At 37.7% G+C, this 27,225-nt stretch overlaps 1 protein-coding gene across 2 annotated transcripts in view; it reads right to left on the bottom strand.

The window, feature by feature from the left end:
• The window catches only part of MMS22L (MMS22 like, DNA repair protein), a 90,617-nt gene that overhangs the window by 12,705 nt on the left and 50,687 nt on the right, over nt 1-27,225 (bottom strand). For both annotated transcript variants that reach the window (XM_051615086.1, XM_051615084.1), the window contains 6 exons: nt 12,264-12,454; nt 9,701-9,851; nt 4,865-5,007; nt 3,951-4,093; nt 3,649-3,808; nt 1,475-1,644 (listed from right to left, as the gene is read on the bottom strand). In XM_051615086.1, the coding sequence (XP_051471046.1) occupies nt 1,475-1,644; nt 3,649-3,808; nt 3,951-4,093; nt 4,865-5,007; nt 9,701-9,851; nt 12,264-12,454 (958 nt within the window). The remainder of the gene's footprint in view (nt 1-1,474; nt 1,645-3,648; nt 3,809-3,950; nt 4,094-4,864; nt 5,008-9,700; nt 9,852-12,263; nt 12,455-27,225) is intronic.

Genomic DNA, 27,225 nt, shown 5'->3' with positions numbered 1-27,225 from the left:
TTTTTTTTTTACTGATATTGAAATACCTTCATTTTGAGATGATCCTAAATCAGAATTTTTCCACTTTCCCAAATAAAAGGGAAGTACTTTGGAATGAATGAAGCAAATTGAAAATGGTGGAACTTTGCAAATGCAAGTGTAGAAGTTCCATACTGAATAGGAAAAATAAGTCTCTTTGTCTCCTCTCCCTAGAAGTGTCAGTCAAATTAAAGAATTAATAGTCTTCTAGAAGCAGCATTTGTCTAAAATAAACTATTTGGTCAATAAGATCATCTAGCTTAGCCAGAAAGCACATGGACTATGCAACAAACTGTTGAAGAGCACCACTGTGAGGTCAGGAAGTCAGAAACTGTCAAAGACAACAGGAAACAAGGGTCCACAACCCTTGAACTTCAGAACTAACTTGAGTGGCTTCATCTTAAAAGTTACATCCCTATGTGCAGGCTATAAGGAAACAGCACACTCTGACTTAAATACTAAGTTAGCAAGCAGACAGTCACACTCAGTGGTAGGATCAGTGTCCAGATGGTCCTACATGTATATAACTTCTGAAGATACCTACAGAGAGCTGCAAAGCAAGTCCTATTCTGCACATCATTATATTCACTTCCATATGACATGCCATTGATCAGAATGCAACTTGGGAAAGAAATAAATTGGAGAGATGTTTACCATGTCACCCCTGCATCACTGTACAATACAATCAGGTAAAGTAATCAATTAATGCTGCAATAAAAATGAAGACTAAGAGGGAGGGCAAAGAAAAAAGACCCAAGGATTTAGAAAGAAAAACAAGTCAGGGTATTTATTTTAGAACATATGTTATTTTTTCTCTTCCTCACCTGTAGGAATCAAGTCTTTTTATAGTATCCACAAGCCTCACAGAGTTTCAAGGGTGACAGGTAAGCTGAGAGAAGAACAAGGAGGACTAAGGGGCAGGAAGGCATTAGCCATGTAAGCATGAGCAGCAGGAACTTGATTCAGAAAAACATATTCTCAAAGTATTAAGGTAAAACAGTGCCATGATACATAGAGAATTGTCTTTTGTTCCTAAGAGCAATGAAAAAAGAGTAGGTTGTCTTTAATTATCTACAGTTGGCTAAGTCAAGGATGGTGTAAAACATTTGTTTGCTCTGTCACCTCAGGAAGGGTCTTGCAACATGATTATATGATCCACTGTTTCAGAAATCTCTCACATCGGAGACCAGTGTAAACAGCAGCTTGTCTAAAAGCTTCTCTATACAGTGATTAGACTAGCAGCTCTGGAGGGTACCACAGCCCAGCTCATGCAATGAGAGGAAAGCCAAAGGGGTGGTATTTTTCCTTCCACTTTTATAGGAAGAAAAAATTCCTCTTGCTGTTTTTTTACATTCAAGCAACACTTGTTCAACACTAGTGAAAAAGAAAACATCCGCTGCAATATGAATCTTTTGTTGAAGACACATTTGTCTGCTAATCCAGTTCAGGTATTTACCTGGAGATAAAGAGGTAGGCTTTCCTGAATGGCAGACAGCAAAGCCACAGGCAGCTCTTTGTCCTGCTGGAGCACAGAGTGTGGCAGCAGTAAGCAATCCACGATGCGGAACAAGAGTTGCTGCGCTTTGGAAGTTGCCAGTATTGGTGCCCAGAACTTTACTAGACATCCTGTTGGAAAAAAATATAATTAAAAAAATCAGGAAATTCCAAAGCAATTTACAGTCAGGAAAAAAAATTATTATGAAAGCCTAGAGAGGCTACTATGTTAAATTAGATAATCAACAGCAACTGAAATGTCTGGCTCCCATGTATTCATTCCATGGTATCCCCTAAGAAGAAGCCCAGTCAAGATGATTCAAGTCCATTAACAATTCAACAAAATGAAAATACTAGTTTGATTCAATACATTACAAGTTTCTAGGCAAGTGAAGCTGCTTTAGGAAGAGTAATGCTAAAGAAAGGACAGTTTCTCTCATCCCTGCAGAAAAATTAAGTGAACTTGATACACAACACTACTGCAATCAGCACACATGCACCTAAATGTTAACCTCAGTGTGTGCATTTGTCACTTTTTAGAGAGAGACACTGTCTTTGCCTTCCCTTCACATTTATCTAACACCCCTGTGGCCACATCAGCAACTATTCACACAGCAATTCATTGTTAGGAAAACATTCTATATCTCTCACATTGTATTTAATGCACCTAATTCAGCAATTAAAAATAATGAGGCGCAGCCAACTCCACTAAACCAGCATGGTCCCTCCAGATTTTTGTGGGCTCTCATTTCACAAAATGAAAGCCTCAGAACATTGTTCTTGTTATCAACACATTATTGTATCACTTGCACAGCTTTTGGTCAGTTTTTAGATCCTCCTTTTTGATGCAAAAAAAAAAAAAAAGTAAAAAGGTATTGTATGTGTAAATACCCTAACTTTGAGAAACAACTTTATTGCAGGTGAGGTGTCATTTTTCTTGAGAAAATAACTCTTAGACTCTTCAGTGTTAATACTCAAAATACAGATAAAATAGAACAAGATTCCTGTGTAGTAGTTCCCACAGACATTCTTAACTTTATCTTTAATTAAAAGTAAGAACAAGTTTGCCGAGTTGAAAACATGAGAATATCCCAAGAAAATACATTTAAGACCTGGAAAATAATGGGAGACCAAAAGCAGGCTGTTACAGGATATTATCATCTATAAAAGTCATTCATTACCATCTCTAAAAACAACGCAAAACAACATTAATCTTGTGGAGTGAAAGAAAACACAATGATCAATCATAGAGAAAGAGAATGATTACTCAACAATATTTCTAATAATGTTGTCCAAGCTTCCTGCTTTGAAAGAAACATGCTCATTCCAGCCAGAAGTGCTGCTCCTGTTACCACTGCTGTGATGTATGGGACAGCAGAAGACACAATCTGACCACAGACAGGAGGTGTTTAGATCTGTTAAGTTTCTTGCTTTGTCCTTATAATTAAACCAGCCCACGGCATGTGAGGAAGTGATTGAAATGCACTTAAATATTTTTTTCTGTTAAACCTTTTGAATGCTTTCTTAACTAAAAAAAAAGAAAAAAAAAAGAAAAAAAAGGCCAAATTCTCACTACAACAGCATAGCTGAAGATTAATTGCTTCCTACTGCAAAGAACAGAAAGGAAAATACCAATCTAAAATTACTTTATGAGGTTCCAAACTCAACAACTGGCTATCTAAAAGCATTTAATTTGACATATGTCTTGTGTATCAAAATATGCAGACCTTGCAATAGAAAAGTGTTTTACAAAACTCAAATTCCATTCCATTTGATGCACCTTCTGCATCTTCATCATGCTTGTCCCTATCCTCCTTACAATCATGATGTCCACTGTGTCTACATGCAAATCATTACCTCTGCCTTTAAGATACATAAAGCTTACCCTATTTTTAAAGGTAAGTGGGTCAGACTGGCACATTCATAATAAAGAGCACTCTTATTCCTTCCATCCATTCCATCAGTGGTTTAGCATTTTAATGTACAAAGACCAGAATTTGAGCTTTCATGAAGCACAGAGTATATGTAAGAAAAGCAGTTCTAAAAGGAAGCAAATTACATTCCTAAGCCAACCTGCCCACTGTCATCACCCCAGGAAATACTGCTTCACTGCCTGTGAGGTTGCAAAGTAATTACCTATGATCCAATACGTGAGCTGCAGACCTTCTGGTGGTCCTTTTACCTTCAGATAAGGTTTTACATACTTTAATACGTCACCTAAATACTCCAGAGTCTTGGCTACCATGGCAGATTTCTCAGAGAGTGTCTGAAGGCCACTGTAAGCTCTACCAACAGCCTAAGAAAGCAAAAACATTGAAATATACATAAATAAGTCTCTCAAGAGGTTAGTGTAATTTCTTTTTGTACACACAAAACCCGATACATAGTTCCTTTTCACTGAAATTGTCCTATGAAGCCAACACAGAGATGTACAGTACCTTAATAAATTGGACAAGAGCATGTTTAGGGTCTTGCTTGAAAACTGACTCTTCAACATGAGCCTTTGAAAGAATGTTTTCTACTTCTGAGAGTTTAAAAATCAGTCTTGTCATTTCAGTGAGCTGCTCCATGTAGGCTTTCCCTGATTGTTACAAGAAAGCACAGCAGTAAATATAGTATACAGTCACACTTTTCAATTTACTTTAGTCCCAAAATGATACAATGAATCATTATTTAAAAATATCTAAAATAGAAGGACTCTGTAACTGACTGCATCTCTCTAGGCAAAGAATGTGTGTCCAGAATACTCATTTTTCTAATACAGTTACAGGAGAATGAAGAACATTAAGTATGGATAACTATCTTTTATTTTACTGGTGGTTTTCTTCAAAATCTACAAAATGTGTATGAAAAATAGTCACTGGAAGATGTGTCCTACAGATAATTAGAACTGTGGTGTTTTACAGAAGAAGTGATAAATTATTGCTCTAAGAAAGGAAAACATCCAATATAGAAAAGGGAAGAATTACCTGCAACTGTATTTTTTTAGTTTTTTTTTTTTTTTTCTTTCAGGGCATTCACAGCATGATTTCTGACTATTTACTTCAGATTTTCACTTTTTTCAGAGCAGTTTCTCCATGGGGGAAAAATAGCTTGTCTCCTTGGGAGCAAGTTTTTTGTTCTTTGCTTCCAAGGAAACAAACTCTTTTATCTTTGTTTGTGATAAATTTGTCATATGCAGAGCAGGCAAACTATCAATAAATAGCACAAGCAGCGTAAGGAAACACATTTTGTAATTAGGTAAACGTAAAGAAATACAAACAAAAGTACATTTTGTAATTAGCTGAAAATGTTTGCCAGTTCTGCAATATAGAATCATTACTGCAAACATTAGGGAAATGTGAACACTTACCAACTGTTCTCTCAGCATCTGTCTTGGCCAGCAAACCACTCGGCTGATCTAGGAACATTTGCAAAATGCATCGAAACCAAGAACGTATCGTCAGAGCTTCATAGGATGTATATCCCATACTAGAAAAAGCTTCACACAGTGCACTGTATAGGTAGAAGAGGAAGGAAAAGGGAAAGAGATCTAATAAGAGTATGCAAAAAGGTGGCAGAGTGTCTCATTTGGCTGCAGACATATTAAAAAGATGCACAGAAACAATGAGAAAAAGTATCAGAAAGGCCAACTGGCATTCCTTTCGTGTACTCTCCAGACTTTGCTCACAATATCCTGATGCCTAAACACAGAGAATATGATTCATTTGGTCATGTCACATAAGGAAACAGAAAAGCATATATACTCATATGTTTTCTCTATATAAAACAAAACAGGGAGAAAAATTCACACAATGGGAAAAGCCTTATTCTAACAGTCGATAATTTGACAGTATTATCTAAACTGACAATGTGCAATGCTGGGAATAGTTTATCTGAATCAACCTGGAACTTCATGTTGACACTGCTTAAGCCACCCCAGCCTTTCATAAAAAGCTAGCTCAGGTGCCCCACAATACTTTGAAATCTACTTAGTGCTAACTACATAAAAGATGGAGAAAAGAAAGGCTGTTTTAGCAAATAAAGATATGTCATGTTAGAAATAGATCAAAAAAGGAAACAGCCTGGAGATGAGCAAGGAAACCCCTATACTTGATGTCCAGGCCTATGCATTTACGCATGTAAACCCACACAAGTCTATACATTCCCAGACACTGCAAAATTGCTGTGTATACTTTAAATCAAACACTCGCTACTGTTCTACCCGCCAGGTGTCAGGCTGGTGTCAAGGGCACCAGCAACACTCAATGCACAATCCTTGTACTCTACTGGTCAATATTCCCAAGCTTTTACCTGCCTTACCCACCGTGATTAGCTGCTGTAGTCGTTTTTCCCCAAGCATACCAGCCCCACACCCTTAAATTTCAAAGAAATTTCTTGCTAGTGGGACAGCCAGCCTGTTCTGTGCCCTGTTTGCAATTCCTATTGGATGAGCTCTGTGTGTGCTTCAGGTCAGTGAAATTTCTTCAAAATAGTTACACCTTTTTATTTGAGAGATTTCCACCCTGGCCAGTGTTAAGTGCTCTGACTATAATGAAAAATGCTTGTACTCTTTTCTTGATATATGTACATATAAATTTACTTATTTGCTACTGAATTTTTATTCATGCTTGCAACAGAAAGTCCACAGATGGAAATCAAACCGGATTCTGTTTCTCACTGAAAAACATCAATAAAGCTTTTTGTTTGTTTGTTTGATTTAGTTAAAACCAATGACTATGTTTATAATGACTTATGCTTCATAAGATGGTTTAGTGCTCAGGGGTTGTAGGGTGGATGGTTGGATTTGATGATCTTGAAGGTCTTTTCCATCCTTGATGTTTCTATGACTACTGTATATTTTGCCTGAACATCCCTGCTGAAGTTCTATTGAGAAAATAAATAAGGAGACCAAATGCAAGCAAATAAAATACAAAAAGTGAAAATTAAATTCCAGTAACAAAAGAGAAAAAAACAGGATGCTTATGAATTTAATGCTCTCTGCAGTAACCTATAATAAAATTCCACTGTTCTGTCATCTTGATGTACACATCTACTCTATTTGGCCCCAAAAACTCACAAAACCACTTTCTGCTGTAGTCTCACTCTTGTTTCTCTTGCTTGCTGGTAAGTAGATGCCACTAAGGTATCTTCCTAAAACTGGAGAGGAATATGCTCCTAATCCTTAAGAAAGGAAAGAACAATAAGTACCTGCTAGAAGCATGACAAGTGGTCCTTCTAAACCAGTGAGCTTATGCACGTGCTTAGTTAGTTTAAAGAGGTTATGATATTATCTTGCATTACACAACAAGGATCTGGAGAGGAACTTTTAGGCGCTGCTGCAAAAGAAATGCCAAAGCTTCTGCACATGTTCCCAAGGGCACAGCTTGTCCATCAGAACCCTTATTATTGATATTGAAATAGCTGATATGCAGAACAACCCTCAATCTGAAAAGAGAGCTTGCTGGGTATATAACAGCATCAGCAACAAAATAATCTTTTTACTTTTTAACTGAGAGTCTTTAATGTGAAAATTATCAGAGCACAGTAACCATGGAGCTTTAAGATCCCAGCATGTAAATACTTTGATAACTTTTGCTCTACAGCTGCCTAGGGTAAAATAAGCACATGAATCATGCTACAAAAAATGGCTGTCTTCTTACCATATGATAAAATGACAGTGTTTAAGTTACAACAGCCCTGTAATAATTCTACCAAAAAAGTCTTATCTTAGGTACTCATTGTTCTTTGACAAGGAATTTTGAGCACCTTATAGTTCTGTTGATGAGGTCAGGAAATCCCTTTTCCTAGTCTTGTTGCTCCTGAGAGAGCCTTGTTGGCCTTGAGACAAATGATAAGGGAAACAGGCATTTCTCCTTGAGGTTGGGCTATCACAACCCCAGCAGGTTAGGAGCAAGAATGCTTTCTGTCCCATGCTTCCAGCAAGGGGGAAATTCAGAAAACCAGAGTGAGAACATGTTAGGGAGAACCAGAAAGAGAGAAAGCACACTTACATAAGCAGAAGACAAACATCCATCATTGCTTATCTATGGAGTCATGCTTTCACCTGATGGTTCTCTCAACATGGATCCATAAACCTGACATTCTCAGTTAGTCCATGGCACAATCTGTAAGAGGAGAGCAAGGTCCTCTCATTCCTTTCTAAGGTGTTATTTGGAAATAAAGGTTCGAATTTTCTAAGAGTGAACAACCAACTTGACATGGGTTTTCCAAATCCCTGTACAAGTGCTCTAACCTCTCAAATAATGTACATCAGGTAACTATTATCAATACTAAGTGCATTTTTAGATGAAATAATGATGGCAGGACTTTATGGGGAACTCAGCAGTAGTCATGTGTGCATACTCTGCATTTGCTAATGCAACTGTGCTCTCAAACACTTGGGAGCAGGAATGCTTTAGCCAGGGTTCCAAATCCAGTAAATGTTACCTCAGTCAGCATAACCAATGTATTTGTGGATACACATATAACAGTATGTCAGGTGCTTAATTAATATCACAAATTGAATACTTAACTAACTGCTTTCACTCCAGTGTTTACTGGGGGGACCTGTGATTAGCCTTAATATGTAAATTATACCAAAAATTCCAGTTTAGGCATATTTTTTCTTGATCTCACCTGAAGAGCAACAAAATGCAAACTATAAATGGGTATTTCTGTGCTTAACTCCTATGTTGTTGCACACATGCTAGAAATCTGCAAACTCGCATCAGGTTCACCCTATAAAGAGAAATACGGCAAATAAGAGGGCTGATTGCTCCTCTCCTGAACTCCAAACTGACTCATGAGGAACTTAATTCAACCCCCTTTAACATTTCCCTGCAAGAAAGCCCCAGCCTCATCTTTGCCAATCACACTGAAATAGTCTTTACCATATCCTGACTTACAGCTATGCTCCTTAGTACAATATGCACCCTAAAAATGTGCAACGTTTTTCACTTTCAAATACAGTCTGACATAGAAACACTCCCTCTTTCTCTCTCACCTCCCCTACTTCCAAAGCTTGATTCAGAAACAGGATGAGGGGGAAAAAGACCCACATCACAACAACCACAACCACCAGGTTCATAGAAGCCTACTAAAAGCAAATATAAAATTCTGACTGGACAGACTCAAGGGCAATCCACTCTAGCTGACCCTGCTTGAGCAGAAGCATTGGACAAGTTACACTACCTGATCTCAAGAGTCCCCCTCCAAACTAAAAAACCCTCTGATTCTGTGAAAATTCACCATTGCCATGTAAACCACAGGAGCGTGATAAATCTTCTAAACCTATTATTAAATTTCAAGCACCCATTTAGCAGGTCTCAGAAACCTGAGCTACATGAACATTAATATGCACTGAGAGAGTGTTCTAAGCTTATAAAAATTAAAGTTTTAATGTATGCATTTCCTTATGATCATTTTCTTTATGCTTTCAATACTGCCCAACTCATCCTCCTCAGCTTCCTGCAGAAGTTCTTTATTTTGAAGAAGTCAAGATATTTAAACATGAAACACTTGCTAGGTACTATCTTCAAATTTCTGTGATAATGTTTTATCTTGACTTTTTATAAGAAGATTTAAGTTTTGGTGTTAAGTGTAAATGGTAGGGGGAAAATAAGACCAGTACTTTTAACTAGACATTTTAAAATGTACCAAGTTACATTATTCAAGTTCAAGTGCAGCTAGGACAGGAGGCTACTGCCTTCCCAATCTGTAACAACTTTGCCCAAGTGTAGCAACAATAGGAGGGGGTGGATAACTATAACTATGCAAAATAAAAATAGGTTATGGGTTCAGGCATTTCACTTTGATGCAGTACTGCTCTTCATCAAAGTGCTTCTTTGAAGATATTGTCGAAGTCCTCATTTTCCAAAAATCTGTTATGACAACACTGCTTTCCTTGGAAAAAAATAACCGGTTTGCTATATAAAAAGGCAAATAACTTTTTCAAAATACTTACCTATCTTTCTGACAAATTTTGACTCTCATAAGTTTTCTACATATAAAAACAAAGAACCCAACCCATCTAAGACCCAGTATCCTCCATGAAATGTCCCAGATGATTTCAAGAAACCTAGAACTTCAACAGATGCAAAGAACCTGGACCATCTTAATGAAACACTGCTGTTTGAAGCAAACTTTTTCACAAATCCAATGAAGGAATGAAAAGGTACTGGAAGAACAAGCAGTTGCAATTTTTCACCTGTTTTGAATTAGGTGACTTAGGTATCTCGATACCAGCTGAGGCCACACCATGTCATCCCATCCAAACAGCTGCATCATTGATAGAACAGGCTGTGGCTGGAGATCTGATAGGGCTTTGCTGGGTATATCCAAAGCTAAGAGAGTAAAACCTGATTTCAAAGAGAGAAAAACATGGCACCATGTTAATCTTTTCTTAATACATCCCTGTTCCACTAAGAAGCATTGAAAATCTATTAACAATGTGCAGTCTGGGAGTACCAGAAATCTTCAATTAAAACTGGGCAAGTATTCTAACAGATACTGCTTGTACACATGTTAAAATGTAGGCTCTGTCCCAAGGAGTTTTTAAGTCAATACACAGAATGCAAAGGAGGGAAAACTTATTCAAGCATATGCAATTTTAAATATATTTAAGAAACCATAGATTATAAATCCTGAAGGCACCTATGCAACAAAAAACGTCTTAAAAACTTGCTTTTTTGTTTTCTGGGCCTCCCTTTCTTGCTTCCATCCACCACTTTTTCCCTTGTACACATAAGTATTACTGTGCTTTACAGGGCTGAGTTTTATTTATTTGCTTAGTTGTTTTTACATGGTTCTTGCAGTGAAAAACTTTAACTGGAAAGAATTTGTTAGTAAAAGCTGCTACCTTTCTATTTTTAGAATAGGCTTTCATGTATCAGAAGTTACTCTGTAAATAAAGCACTATGGACAACCTTTTTCTTGAAAAAGGATCTTCACATAAGAGTTGCAGATCTAGAAACTGGGACAGTACATTGTGCAGTTTTGTTAATGAAGCTGTTTTGCTGTTTCTGTTGGGTCTACTGTGCAATCTGTATCTAACACTGCCAGCAGAAAAAATGCAGCACATTCTTTACGCTGCAAATGACAAATGCATTTAAACTCAAGCAGAAAATGTAATCTGAAATGGTGAGTAGTTATTAGGTTGTAGGAAATGAGAGGCATTGAAGAAGTCAGGAAAACTGACTTTGGAGGGCAGTGAAATAAAGGGTCTCCCTAGTTCCCAAATTCTCCAAAGCAAGTTAAACAGAAGGGTAATATTAACTTATTAAAATAAGGATTTATAAAACTGCATGCGCTGAAAAGCTGACTTTGAATTAGACAGAAAAGGCCAGTTTGCAGAAACAACAAGAAAGCTATTTCAATTGATGGTGTAGGGACAGACTGCCTTAAGCTGTGAAGGACTTCATGTTACCTTCCGTGCCTCAGAATGAAAAAGGAGGCCACAGAGAGTCCCCACTCTGCCTTAGGTGAGGAAGCAGTTTGTGCCAGCCTTCTTCCAGATCATCACATTGTTTCTGCAGCATCAGCCTCAAGATGGGTGGGGGAGAAATGGGAGACAGGAAGGCTAATGTGAGTCCCAGGCTGTTTGCCTGGCAGGGGGACCAGGAGAGCTGTGACAGCTGCTCTCTCCTCTGGGCTGCAGCCTCTGAGGCACGACGGGTTTGCCTTCCTCTGTACTACTGCCTGACACATCTCTATAAAGCAGGGCACAACTGCACTCCCCTGCTTCTAAGCCGAGTTTATAATAGGTTGTTCTTGCTATTTCACTGTGTTAATAGAAAATAAAAAGCTATGACACTGTAGGAAATGAATGGAAGTTTTGACATTAACAACCTCTTCCTTTGATGTGTATTGCTGTTTCCCACACACTTCAGCAGTGTGAGACCACTGCTGTCACACACTGCCTCCCTCCTTAATGTTACCTACTAACTACTGCAGAGCTGCTTCAAATGGAGCCTTTTAACTTTTCTATTACTAACTCACTACTTCTGAGCTTATAACTTTATCTAGTTCACATCACGATGGGAAAAAAAAATAATAATATGCCACTACTCTAAATTTTAGTTCAATGGTACAAGATTTCAGTGTAACTACAGAATACAACGCTAGCTACTGATGTTAAAGATCAAACTGGGATTTCTTTCTATTGGCCTCCATGCTGACTCACTGCACACAGAGTTCACATTTACATGCAATGTTGTACTTCAAGATTAAAGCCCTTCAGTGTAAAGGAAGATAAAGAATTAAAATGAATAATGAAATAGTTTTATAACCATGACTGTAAAGTGTCAGCAAAAAACAAGTCATGTAATCAGCCTTTTAAAAATTGTCTTAAAATGTAAAATATTTTTTTTTAAAAATTTTAATCACAACCATAATGAAGTGTTCAACAAAATTCTAACAACATTCTACAAAGAGATGTAAATTCTAGATATAGTGAGAGAAAAGATTCTAATTTTTATTGTATAATATTTGCAGTGTTAATTATAATCTGTGACTTGTCGAGAAAAGGAAGTCAGGCTTGTACAGCTTCAAATCCCTTTGGAGTTCTCAATCTGTTTGTATTCCATCAAGTAATTCAACACTACAATATTTCTTCTTGTCGTAATATTTAGCATAGGATCTACTTTCTGCATTTAAGCACATTTAAGTTACTACGTGCAAGTACAAATACCCCAAAAAACTCTGTTTCTTTAAAGTTCGTGACCCAGAAACCAGCACCAAATGCAGTAGTCGCGGGGAGGGTCAGTGCTAACCTGCAGCTGTGTCAGCAAGCTGTGGGGAAGGTGGCATTTGTGACATTCTCTGGCTCTTCAAATAGGGGAAGAAGTTTCTCCAGAGAGCACTGGCGACAGCAAGGTGGTGCTCTTTAGCCGCTGATGGGAACTGCACGTCGGGGGCTGCCTTCCCTGGTTGAAGTCCCTGGCTTATACGCTTGTGCACACTCCTAGGGAGAAACACATTTAAAAAAAATATGTTTACGTTCAATAAATGAAAAAATCACATCTTTTAAAAACGCATTTACAACTACTTTAAACCGTGGAGGCTGAGAACTGAAGGATCATTCTGTGCAATTAAAACCTTTATGCAAAGACATTATGCATACCAGTTATTTGATGGATGAATGATGGCATATTAAGCACCATAAAGTTAATGTTAATTACTAATGTCAACCATTAATTATATGCTTTTTAGTATGTCAGATCAAAATGAGAAATAGGCAGCTTTAAAATGAGTATCTGCATTTTGCAACTGCTAGTTTTGACAAGCAAGCCTGCTTACAATCTAAAGCCAGATGCTTTTAAAATTTTTTTGTCAGTAGGGTTTTTAGGATAGGGTTTGTGTACAGCAAATAATGGCAAATGATCAGTTACAAAGCTTCGTTCTGAAACCTGTTTCCCATCTGTAAAACCTCACTAGGTACGAGTTTAGGTAAGAGAAAAGATTCATTTTATCCTGATGCGCTGCAGACAATTAGGTTTGACAGCAACGCCCACAGCTTTGTTAGTACAGTAAGGACAAAAGTTACCACTACACATAACTCCCCTCTCTTCCTGAGACAATGTGGCATGAATTCAATAACGCACTCAATTTTCTTTGATTCTCCTAGTACCATTCCTGCTACTTAATCTAATTTGGAAGTTGTGACTTTCTAGAGGTTTAATAGAGATATGTCTGCAGGGAATCAATGTTCACAGAGAAATGGGGGGTGGGGGGATGGAAGCATTAATAAATTTGTCTGGTAGAGCAGGATAGGAGGCATTACTGCACTGGGCTGATCAACTAAATAACATGCTTATTAAAAACAATCTGTAGGAACGCACTATCATTCCTGTTCCTATTTATCTTCTGGTCAACTCAATTGAGATTGTGCATTAAAGCACAGGCAGCATTATTACATTTGCTTTATTAAATTCTATAAACAGCACTGTAAAGTCAGAGTCAAGATATTTATAAGATAATGGCAAACAGCAGAGGCATTGAGACTTGCCTTAACGCTAACATTTGTAGACTGTAATATTTTTTTCTTAATTGCCATTCTCACAATAGCAAGTGTTTCACAAAACTCTTCCTCTGCATCTTTATTCTGTGCTCACCCTAATTTGAAATAAACCAAAACAAAAATAGAAAAAACTCCAGCCCCTAGTTCCCTTCTGGGAATGTGGGAAAATTATGAAAGAATTACACAACTCACAGCACTCATTAGGACATCTGAAACGGAATAATTTTAAATAAAGAGTAGGCTGGCTGCAAGGCCTCCCCGTACTAGGGTTGATATTAGAAGTGCATCTCATTATATCAAATTAGGATCCAAAAATTCTGCCTAACACATAATTTAAAACATAAAACATACTGGCTGTCAAAGGTAACGACACCGTATGCCTGCCTGCAGGCATCCATTAGTTTCAACAGGACAGACAGAGAGAGAATTGAGTACCAGGCTATGTTTAACAGACATGGAAGGGTATGTTGTATGAGGAGGAATCAAGTATTTCTTTGAGATGGCTTAAGTCCAAACAGACGGACAGAAGCCAGGAATTCTAATCCCAACATTTATTCCCTCTGTGGCTTCACAGAAATCATAGTCTCTGTTAGCCTCAGTTTCCCAGCTGTGATATTTGGATAGTAAGACAGCTTACCCTTTAAGGATGCTGTGGAAACAATCAGTGCTTAGTAACTCAGGATGATATGCAGTATGTCAGCTGGTGTTCTTATTTATAAGGCATACTCTCCATGTCAACATGAATTGAAATAGAAGCAAGACTAGCATAACAAGTTAAGCACTACTTTTTTGAGAGTGTCCCTTATTAAAAACAAAACAAAACAACAAGACAAAGAAAAGGGTGCACAAATAGTGAGGTCTAGAGGACAAACAATGAGAAGTAAAAAACAGGGCTAAAGAAGCCAGTTAAAAAAAGTTTAACAGTAAAACCATAACAGGCTTTTTTTGGTTTATTTTGTTACGAAAGGAAAGCACGATGCTTCACAGTGCAGAGAATAAAACTTATGGGACTAAATCCTGCCCTACTTACATCCAGACTACACTGTGAAATTGCACAAAGACCTTTTTCTCTCCTCTAAATTGCCTCTTCAAAGAGAGGTGCCTTGCATCTCCTTTAGCCATCTATGCAAAGTAGAAGGGTGTACAGACTTCCAAAGTAAGGTAATATATCTCTGTGTCAGTGGAAGGGCAACATGTACAAATCAGTATTTATGTTTATTCATAGTAACCTCCATAAATGCTTGCAATAAGGTAAATGCTTAAAATCGATGGGGCATCAATATGTGCTGCAGCAGAAGGAGCCAGCTACTTCTGCCTACAGGCAGTTTTTGAAAATTCCATAAAAAATATGGATAAATACAATTTTACTTTTTATTCAGGTTTCCACATTTTTCCAACACTAGACAAGGATACCATGAAACATCACTCAAATTCTGAAACTAGATACTTGTTGTTTTACATTGTGTTAAGAGCTTTGGAACCACCAGTTGCCTCATTACAATGGTAGTAACTTGGTGTGGTTTTTACTAGTTTTAGATAATGGATTTCTTATTTCCATAAAAAGAGCTTTCCTTTTCCATTTTATTATCAGCTCAAATAAATCCCAAGTTTATAAAAGAAGGGAATGTTTGTTCTACTTGAATGAGGATTGTGCTGGATGTATAGTTATAGCAGCAGCATATGGGATTATTTTCTAAACCCTACACCTGGATAAAGAATGGCAGCTTGCAGATATTTTAATCATGAACCATCATTCTGTAAGCATAAACCATGCCTTTACAAGCATGGATTACTATAATGAAGTGAAACTTTAGGTCAAGCTGGAAAAGTAAAACACATGAAAAGTAAAACACAGAAATGGAAACTCAAGTCACTACTAGTCAGTAATCTTCACCAACTGCATATTGGCACCCAGACTTCATACAATGTCATTTAATTTGATACAAGAGTTGAGAACTCCCCAAAATGAGAGAAGACCTCTCCCCTCCTATCAGCACTGCCAGGAACACATAATACCACCTTCATGTGCTCCCAGGCTATAAATATAGACACTGGTTTCTTCAGAGCCTGTCCTCCTGGTTCCTCTGCCCCCAGCCCACACCAGGCCAGACACCACTTCCACAGAACTCAGCTACCCAGTAAAGAAAAGATAAAGCTCAGGGAAGTATTTTTAAAGAAATGAATGACCCTTTTATGTTGAAACAAATAAATAATTGAAAAACAGTACCTGCAGGATCAACACCCTTGGATAAGTCTAGGGAGCATATGTAGAGATATATGAGTATTTCTAAAATGATAAATGGCTTTGATGCTTAGAATTTCAACTACTAACATCAGTTCTTTCAAGGAAAACTCATGCAAAGTAAAATGAAACAAAGCACCATGACACTCAGATTCAAAGACATCTAATAAGGGCTTCGTGCTCTCTGAAGATCAATGGAACTTTAATAATACTTGAACTTGGAGATCTCTCTCCTAAACATTCTCCTTCTATTGGCATCACTAGGATTATAAATGCAGTTTCCTATTTCTGGTACTTTGGCAACAAATGCATCGCACCTTGGTCCTATTTTAATGTTGCTGTAAAGGTGGTAACAGCAACAGAGGTGACTGGGGGACGTTGAGGATTCTTCAGCTATGGGGTAGCTATGAAGATTTCAGCATAAAGAATTGAAGAGATATGGAGAATAGCTGACACAGGGAACAATAACATGAGAGTTTTGATTTTAGTGAAGAAGACAGAAGAGCTTTACATTCTGTCAACAAGCCCCAGACACAGAGGTGATGTCAACTACTCAAAAATGCACACAACAACAACATCAGCATCTTAAGGTCTCCCAAAAACCAAAAGCCACATCCATACAATGAAAAGCATATTTGTCTCTGCTGAAAAGATTATCAACAAGTTACACAATAATGATGGCATTAAAATAAAATCCAAAATAAAAGTGCCAATGTTGATGCTACTCCATTTCATACAGAAAGGTGCTTCCCTTCCCTTCTTACTTGCCAATACAAAGAAATTCATAGCACTATTGTATGGCAAAACATTGGGCTTCCCTGTAGAAATCTACACAGTCATATCTTCTGTGGTTGCATTAATCTCACTGCAGTGATACACTACAAATTTGTGCCATGGCTACAGCTGCAAAATTCTATGATCCCTGTGAGAGAGCAGCCCACTCAGCTTCAGTCACCAAGGAACATTTACCAAGCAGCATTTCAGAATTCAATTCAAAATAACTCATCCAATTTCACCTTCTTTGAATGCCATAAAACATCAAAACTTATTTTAATATCTTTACTAATTTCTTCCTTTCATTCCATCAGGATTGTTGCTTCTTACAGTGACCAGAACTGGAACTGAGATTTCAGCAGAAGCCACACACATTTCCAGCTTAATCCTGGACAGGACTAGTTACTGAAAAAGGTCCTTGCATGCCCTCCATATTCCCTTGGAAATAAGCCAGTGTGGGTATTCAATTAGTTGACTAATATGCCACTTAGTTACATGATAGTTAAGGAAAATTGCAACTATAGCATTTATTTAATTGATCCACATGCATACCAACTCCTATGTTGACAAACTCGTTGTTCAACTTCTATTTAGTAATTTGTTCATAAGTATTTACTGATTTTTACTTGTGTGCTTAAAATCCACAGTTTACACAAAATATATATACATTTCTGAAGTAATAACCTGTTATACTGCCATAAAATATAATACAGTGTGAAGGAGAACACATTTTTAGAGCAAATTAATTACTTTTATACAGAATTTTTCAAAATATTCAAAAAAGAAAAGCTCTTTTAGGTATGGACTATAATAATGGCATTCACAAAGGCAAGGACTGAATGGTTGCATCTGGGTTCCAGTTTGCCCTCATGCTGTGTCAAGGTACAAGTAACAAACTGAATGATCCCACCTCTCTTAGACATGCATTCATGAAAATGAACTGGATCTGGACTGACAGAAGTGGCACACTAGCTGCATAGGGGTTCCACAATGGCCCAGCTCCTCCAAAAGGAAAATGCCCAAACTAACCATGCTTAGAGACTGGTGAAAAGTCGTAGATCTGGGTTTCAGGCTTCATGTTTCATGGTAAAGGCTTTTGGCTTCCTCACCACAAGTGAATTATGTGACCACTTGACCTAATGTGTAAAAGGGTGAACCTTCTTTCTCTTGGCCTTGGTTCTGAACACAAGTAGGCTGAATGGCAGAGCTCTGCACTGAACTCTTGTTTTTCAGTGTGTTTAGTACTGACAGAACTGACAGTGTACTTTAAAGAATTTTAAGTACTAAAACATCTCATTTATGGCCTCAAAGTACCTAAGCTGGATGCTAAATAGCTATGGCGTGTGAAAACAGGGTCTCTGGGCACACCAGCTGAGGTACCTAGGGAACACCTTAGTGGTCAAAACTGGAGTCACCTACAGACTTTCAGAGACTTACACATTCAGGCAGTTTCTACAAAACATGCTAACATGTCTAAATTCTACCCAAGTCTGATTCAAATAACAAAGTCCTCTTTTAAATCTGTTTCTAAGCTCTATGGGACACAGCTTCTATTTTCTATCCCTTTATATTGAGATTGGTATGACAGCAATAGCAATTGGATAGAAGAAGTAATCCCAACTCAAATGACAATTTGTTAACTTCAGTTATTTCTATATCTCCAACAGACATATAAAGAAGCTAAAAAGTTTCTTCATATTTGAGCAACAGCTTTTTCACTTTCTGGTAACTCAAAAACCCCCAAACAAACCCTGAAACAATACAGACTTTTAACCCTTCTTTATGGAATTAAAAAACAGATTTCAGGAAGAATCATAAGAAACTTCTCCCTAATATATAAGAAAAGATCCTACAGTTTATAATTAAAGTGTCAGCACTGTGTAAGCCACAATGATAGCATCACCACCAGCGAGATGTACAGCTGACTGGCAAGGTCATGGTGCAGTATTATCCAACATTTTCATACCCCCATCAGACCAGTACTTATTAAGTCATGTTTCAGTGTTCTTACTGCAGTTTAATTTGCTTCAATAATCCACAATAAACTGCATGTTTAAATGATTACTGCAAAAAAAGGATATCTGAATTATATGCCTGTTTTTTTATGTGTAGGATGATCACTGATCGGTATGACGAGGTAGGGAAGAACAGGGAGGGAAGAGGGATGCTTTTTCTGAACTCTGACATCCAGGATTTTGATCAAATGCTTTAACTCATCCATTTGTGCTTAAGGTTTTGGTAGCACAGACTATGCATAAAATAATCTGTGCCAGTGTTATAACATGCCTTCATCAGGCACAACAATGTGAGCCATGCACAGTGACATATCTTAGATGTCGGATGAGATCCAAAGGGATAAAAGCATGCAATGGTTAAAAAGCAGGGTATTAACAGATCTCATACTCCTGAATCATAATTCCTAAACTGCTCAGTTAGTCAGATCACCCTCTTTTGATGGGCAAGTTCAACTAGGTGCTTGCAATTCAGCTACACAGATGCCTTCAGTGGTGCATCTAGCCCACAAGCTCTGTCTGCCAGGGCCCAGAAAGTTGATCATAACCGACACCAAGAATAGCAGGCTGCACAACATAGCTACCTTAATTTTAAAACCTGCAATACACTTTTTTTAATATAACAACCAATTAGTCACAACTGTAGGGTGGAGGGCACACAGGTCCAGTTTTGATAGACTGTGTTTGGTATCAGGCTCTGCTCTTGGACTGTGAGTTTTACATTAAGTCAGTCACTGGATGAAAATGTGAAATCCCAGGACAAGGACTGGAGCACATGGCACTCTGCCCTCCCTGTGTTACATCTTAACCACTAGGTAACAGATATTGAATTATTGAGACCATCTGTCTGTTACTGATAAAAATAAATAAAAAAAATAAAACAAACAAAACCCCCCCACACATTCACCCCAAACAAACATGTTTAGGTACACATCTTCAGCAGTAGGACTCAACAATGGTTCCAAGCACATAGATTTCTGTTGTTCATGACATTGAAACAGACCCCTCTGGACCCACCAGACAAACACTGGCTTCAGTCCTTCACTTAATATTTTCTGTAAGCTAGCAGTCCCACACAGGAGGCAAGAGTGGTTTGTTTTATAAGATACCCATGCTTTAAATGCCAAACAAGGCAGTGATGTGCTCAAGAAAGGCTTAAATCTCTGTAAAGCTCTAGTACTGAGGTGCTTCAGACTTGTTTATATATATATATATGCATGTAGACACACATATACTTAGTGAGAGCTAAATAAAAACAGAAGGGCATCTCGTGTGGGCTGTAAGAGACACACACAGACATTAGGGTAGCATTTCAATTAGGACAGCTACTCTGTAAAACCTTAGCTAATCACTGCTGAAAGATACTCCACCTTTCTCCACCCAAAATTCCTAATCATACTGGTTTGTTTTTTCCGAATGCACATCAGCAAAACGCTGCCCCTAAACATCCTAAAACATACTTTGCATTATGTTGGCTTAATGGAAAAAAGGCTTATTAACAAACTAAAAAAGGCTACAGATCCTTCCAATTTACCACCCACCAATTGCTGCCTGAGCAGAAGCTGATCACATACTCTTTCCTATTGAAGGTTCAGTAGGTTTAAATGAAGCCATTCCAGTTCTTTCATTGATGGTATAAATCTTCAAATCTCAGTGGAAGAGCCTAGTATATTCCTATTGTTAGTGGATCACTGACAGAACAGACTCAACAGTTAAGCAGCTTCTAATTTGACAATTTATATAAGCAGAGTAATTAAAGTATATTAGAAAACCAAATAATTTCCCCCAATCAAACCAATGAAGGGCAGCCCATGGGCATTCAAATCACACACTGCAATTTATCTCAGGGTCACCTTCCAAGTTAAGTAATATCAACAGAAAATACCTTAAGCTAAATGATCCTTACTCATTACTAAACCTATTTAGGAAATTACATAAAGCTCTTTAAAGACACAAATATTTTAAGAACAGTTAACTACTTTCAACTTTTTCCTTTTAGTGATGTAAAGACTAAAGCCAAATTTCATTTCTCAGAAATTACCTGGGTTATTCACTAAAACATAGGAAAGAGAAGGACAAATGGGACAGATGTTTTTAAATGTTATAATGCAAGTACAGCAACAGCAATATTTTCTCACATTACCAGAGTGTGCATTAGTACAGACAATGCAAGTTGTCAGTAATCAAATAATTACACTATCAACAGAGATAGGGAATCTAATTCTTAAGATTATTATTTTTTTTTTTATATTCTCACAAACAATTATATGTGTTGAGTATTTATGTTTGGGGATTTTTGTTAGTTTATTTTATGTATCTTCCACAAGTAAGTCTATCAACTGCTCAATTAAAAGCATTTGATTCCATTATATTTTCACACAACATTTTTAGATTTTGCACTCTTTATAAAGCTTTCTAAGTGTAAGGTTATATAAAAAAACAAATCCCAAAACACAGCCACTGCAACTCATAATAAGCAAAAATGGAAAGCATATACTATTCAAATTCAAGACAATGTTCCTAATATTTTAAAATTTTTTTTCTACTACATTAGAGAAACACAATTCAAGAAATGTGGCTCTTTGAAACTAATACAGAAGAATCTGGTAATCCATGTTTGGTAATCCATCAGCATCTTGGAACATGGTCATTCCTTGAGACTTTAAATATATTCTTTCTTTGGGAGTTCATCATCTGGACTTTGAGAAGGAAAGAGAGCAGCAGAGTGACAAAGATGACCCAATATCTAGGTGCAATTCACATATGCTCCATTACTTTTTTCTATTGGAAAGCAAAAGTGGCACAAAGGCCAAATCAGTACTAGCCTGAACATTCCCACCCTTTACCAGAGAGCAATAAAAGTTCCCAAGATACCACCAACAGATTTGGCAGGTACAAGAGGATAAAAGCCCCCTATTTTAAAACTCATGGAGTTGCAGGAAGAAATGCAGAAAACCTTCAAATAGGGAAGTGGACAGAGAGCAGCTGCTGAAAAGCTTAACTGGGAAAGAAAATAAACAAACCAGAAATGAAGTGACCTACAAGCACAGCCAGCTCTCCCCTATAACACCACTTCTTTCATCACATTCTTCCTGCAGTGACCTTTCCCCCATGCACTGTATGCCAGAAGAGAGACCTGGAACATGGTATGATCAGCCTGTCCTGTCCTGACTCTCCCAGATGACTGTGGATGCAGCGAGACTTGCAATGATCTGGGCCAAAGAGATGCCATAATTGTGAGATGCAAATGAAAGCTGTCATGTAAACCCTTGGAATTTGCTTGATGAAGGTCTTAAACACATGGAGAAATGCGCCAGGAGTCTACCTGAAACACTTCTTACTAAATTACAAGAAACAGCAAGTATTTGCAAAAGAACTAGCACAAAATAAAATCATGGAAAAAGTAAAAGGAAATCAGGCTTGAAATTCTTCCTTACTGGCTGGATTCCCTTAACTTTAAAGAGAGGCAAAGCAAATGTCAACAATCACAGAATCGTGATTCTACAATGTGCAATAATGAAGATGGGACAATAAGTTCCAATGATATGCTATTAATTTAACTTTATGTTTTAGAGGAAAGCTGTTCATTAATGGGTTTGCATTCATCACAGATACAAAATGTCAACGCATCTTATATTGCTTCTTCAATCTACTGATATATAGGTAATACTGTTTATTTTTAGATGCAGCATATAAGGAATTTTTTTCATTAATTACTCTGAAATGTTATTGATGATTTCTTTTACAATGCAAATATTTTCCTTGAGCATTCACTACTTTGTAAGCCACCAGACAGCATTAACAGTTGCCTAGTTAATCACTAATTCCTTCATCAATAAATTGTTTTACCCATTTTTGAATGGTTAGACTTGAGTATTCCCTGTATGTACCTAGGTAAAGAAATGTCCAAGGCAACATCTAAAGGACCACACTAATTAAAAAAGAAGAAAAATGATCTGCACATCAAAAAACTCATCTCCTGATTCTTATCCTCACCAGGATGGAAAGTGTTAATGCAGTGAAAAAAAGGTTTTCAACTGCAGTTGAATCATGTGAAGATTATCAATACAGCAGCAATGTACAAAGGGGCTTCAGCAAGGTTACCAAGTTTAATATAATCCTCTCTATAGCTAAGCACAGTAATAGAGAACCCTGTGTTCACTGTGACAGCATTTTCTGTCTGCTCAGTTATACTTTAAAAATATACAGGGAGAACCAGAAACCCCCTACATCTTTACTATACTCAAAGACAAAGTAAAGATATTAACAAGAGCAGACACACAACCCTAAACCACAAAGGTACAGGAAAGCCAAACATTCTGAGCTGCAGAATGTAAGTTAGCACTTTCTCCCTAATTGTTCTCAAAGCGTTTAACGACATCACTGAAAGGACAAGTTGTTATGACCATATATGTAATATATATATATAATGTAAATGCAAGCAACAAAGCTCTAGCCTGCTTTGGCTAGGTCTGCTGGGAGGGAACATGACATCCGCTTCAGCCACCCTAACAAAGTTGTGCCAGAGAGCTGCTGTCTTTTCCTAACCACACTTAACTAAGATAAGGTTGCAAGAGCAGCAAAGACAAAACAACTTGCATCAATTCAGTGCAACTAGTTCACATTTCATCTTGTGGAACAGTCTTTGGGCTAATTTGAGTCCAACTGCAATTTCCTTCATTACCTTCACTAGTATTCAGCCAAGTTAGCTCCTCTCCACTACTAAACAGGCATATGCTATCACAGTTTTGTGTCTTTAATGCAAAGTATAAATAAACTCGAACACAAAAACTCAAAGTGACTCTCTGCTGTCCCAAAATCTCAAGTTCCAGGAGAGTCAGTCCACGCACTCAGTTCAGCAGCAGGGCTCAGCCATTCACAGATGGCAGCCAAGCTCTCTGCTACATCCTGTACTGGCAAACACACTGGGAGGTGTTTTGTTGCTTTGAACAAGTGCGCAGTTCTTCAAAGAAGCAACACAGAAAAAGCCAACACTTAAAAAGATATTTAGTTTGCCTAAGCAGCCTTTCAGTACAGGTGAGATTCAGACTTTTTAAATCTCCTGAAAGGACAAATAGAGAAAAATAAAGGAAAAAATGGACAGGCTGCGTTTCAAAGTGATACTATGCTAAGCTGTTGTTTCCCCCTTTTTAGTTCACATACATACAAAACCCCCATCTAAATCAAACTTTATATTTCTGAATCATTGCCATTTCAAAGAACTGCAATCAGCTCCATTTCAGTTATTAAAAGCCTTGTTCTGAATAGTAATCTTTGTAACAGACAGACATCACAATTAGTTTTGATCAAAATAAGACAAAATTCCCCAATAAATTCCCATACTTCATGCAAAGTTTCAGAATAGTGAGTTTCAACCTCTACTGCACTGTTTTCCAAGAGTCCTCTCAGATCTGCTAGTGAGTTTTGAGCCACATAATCCAACCCATAAAAAATAAGGCTTCCCAATGAGGGATTCAAAGGATGCTCATCACATGATTGACTTGTGCTCTTTTCCAGAGGCAGACATGGGGACATGCAAATCACCTTCGGTCATGAGGGCAGGCAAATCACCTCACATGATGAGAGTTTGAAAGAAAAACACAAAATCAATTCTAGGTGGGTAACAGAGGGACCTGCTGAAATTATTGGAAGCCCGGACTGCAAGACACTTCACCCTTTGGTTTTGAGGGTTTTGTTAACTTGTTTTAAACCAAGGTCATCTTCTATATAAAAGGTTTGTTGGAAAGCTTTTGAAAAATTATAGAATGTCTTGTGTTGGAAGGGACCTCTAAAGGTCATCTAGTCCAACCCCCCTACAATAAGCAAGGACATCTCCAACTAGAACAGACTGCCCAGAGCCCCATCAAGCCCGACCTTGAATGTCTCCAGGGATGGGGTGTCCACTACCTCTCCCAGCAGCCTGTTCCAGTGATCAACCATCCTCATATTAAAGAACTTCTTCCTAATGTCCAACCCTTCTCTAGCTTAAAACCATTACCCCTTGTCCTATTGTTACATGCCCTTGTGAACAGTTCTTCTCCAGCCTACTTAATTACATATATAATATACACATGATATATAATATGTAATTACATATATTGTATAAAAATCATAATTACATTTCTGTAACTTTAAATTATAGGGACATAATTATGATATTATTTTTTTTTTGAGACTAAATTTGGTTTCCAAGGTATTTTAAGTTTGAAAGATCAGGAAGCCCAGATCACTCCAAATGATCTTTATTCAAGTTCATACCCTATTAGGAACATAAATGCTAGTATCTGTCATATAGGGAACAGACAGTTTTAGCTGTTATGATTTTTAGCTGGAAAGAGCAAATCACTGCTGTTACACAAGATCATTTGTAATAACCTTACATGACAGCTCTTCCTTCTTGCCATCAGAGCAGGATGGAATTACTACCAAGAACTCAAGGGTCACAGCAAATCAGCTGGCTTAGCACAATTAAAGACTATCTTTCTTCGAAATACTCAACAGTAAGATCCACTCAACCCCATCAAGGTCTTCCAAGTGAGCTCTTTGCTTTGAAAGTTCTAAAAAGATGCCACACACCAAACAATATCTTGATATTATATGGAACAGTACTGCCTTGCATACATACTGTTGTGTGCAAAACCCGTGTTCTCCATTCCTACTGAGAAATCAGAGTCATAGACCATTTGAAGTTGGAAGGGATCTCTGGAGATCATTGTTGTCCAACCTCCCCGCTCAAGCAGGGAAACATACAGCCAGTTGCCCAGGACCACATCCAGACAGCTTCTGAATATCTTCAAGGATGAACACTCCACAGTCTCCTGGACAACCTGTGCCAGGGCTTGGTCACCTTCTCAGTGAAAAGAGTGTTTCTTGATGTTCAGGCAGAACCTCCTGTGTTCCAGTTTGTGCCCACTGCCTCTGGTCCTGTCACTGGGCACCAATGAAAGGAGCCTCACTCTCTCCCTCCTTGCACCCTCAAATACCTTCAGGTATTTCAATGCATTAAGATCCCCTTGAGCCTTCTCTGCTCCAGGCTGAAGAGTCCCAGCTCCTTCAGCCACCCCTGAAGGGAGAGATGTTCCAGTCCCTTCATCATCTGATTCCATTTTATCTAAACGCACTCATCAGACTGTTGTACAAAACAATAAAATGCCTTCCCCTTGCCACCTCTAATCCAAGCCTTCCTAACCTAAGGATGAACAAACTGTTTTCTCTGTCTCCCCCCATAGGGCCTGTGCTCCAGACCCCTAAAGACACTGGTGATTCTCTGCTGGACTTATATCAGTATTTCAATGTCCTTCTTGTACTGGGAACCAAATATGCTGCTCACTTATACAACATAATTGACTTGAAACACATTCTTCTAGAGCACCAGGAGGGCAATGAAGTCTAGCTGTCTATAGCTGAACAATGACCCAGACTCTGTTACAACAAATTTTCCGAATTTTTACAAGCTAAGCCTTTTTTACCAATTCCTTACTGTCTTTTGTTCACAAAAAAAAAAAAAAGAAAAAACAAGAAAAAAAGAAAAAGAAAAAAAGAAAAAAAATTCCATGAGAAATGGTAACTACGCGGTGTGACTGGAATGCAAATCAACTGGCACTGAAAGGCCAGTAATTAAACCTGTTTTTAAGTACAGTAATTTCCTAAATCCTGCCTCTAACTGTTCCATGAGACTCTGAGATCAGGATAACACCAGTTGACAGAGAATTATAATAATGAGGCAGGTTCATATCGTCTGCAAGCTACTGCTTATACTTTTAGAAAGTAATTTTTACACAGTATATTTACCTAAAAAAAATAAATTTGAAGTTTAACAGGTTGACCATAAACAAGTAATTTCTTACAATTCTGAGCCCAGTACTTTAGTGGACTCCTAGTGCTAACAGACTCCCCACACTGAGGATAACTACACAAAGTCCTAAGGGAAGGGAAAGGAATAGTATCAAAATACAAACTTCAAATACTGAAAACAAAAAGTAGAAGCACTGCTACCTGCAGTTATGTCTTCAGACATCCTGAAGATCATTTCCAGTAACACACCTGATGTGTAACACTTCATTATTATCACACCATTCTTATTCTTCAGGTAGGAAGCCTGAGAAAATACTTCCAAGTTTTCTGTATTTCTCTGAATTTAAAACAAGACTGTAACAGAGAGAGGAGCTGTAGTTCAAATAAAGTTGTTGTTTTTTTTTAAAAATGAAACTCTCTTGCTCCAACTGCTCTAGCTGCCTCTGCAGAAAATCAAAAACTATATGCATATGGATAGTCTCTAGCAACCTGCTGGGAGTCATATACTGTAAAGCGGTTTAGGAAAATCTTTCTCTCTGAGAGACAAAACAGAGTTTTGAAGGCAGGCAAACTTGTCCTCAAGATAATGAAGTAACTTGTTTCCAAATTCCAAAACAGAGTATTTTATTTCCTTCCTGAAAAATAAATTCTGTTATTTATGAACTATGTGTTGTGTTAAAGGATGCTGTTTGTGTAATACATCTTTTTAGTGAAGGATATTGCTTTAGGTACAAAACATCCCCTACTAACATTGTTTCCAACATTTGGCAATAGAAACAGTGGAGCTAATTTTCTGTCACCCAGGAAGAACAGTAGGCTTGCTAAATTTGTATCATCATCCCCTCTGAAACACAGTAAAAATCACTGTTAGAACTGATAGTTTATTAGATCAA

This window comes from Apus apus, chromosome 3 (genome assembly GCF_020740795.1).
Source record: "Apus apus isolate bApuApu2 chromosome 3, bApuApu2.pri.cur, whole genome shotgun sequence".
Classification (NCBI taxonomy): Eukaryota; Metazoa; Chordata; class Aves; order Apodiformes; family Apodidae; genus Apus; species Apus apus.
The sequence above is the reverse complement of the archived record's forward strand: the minus strand, read 5'-3'. Positions and strand labels throughout refer to the sequence as shown.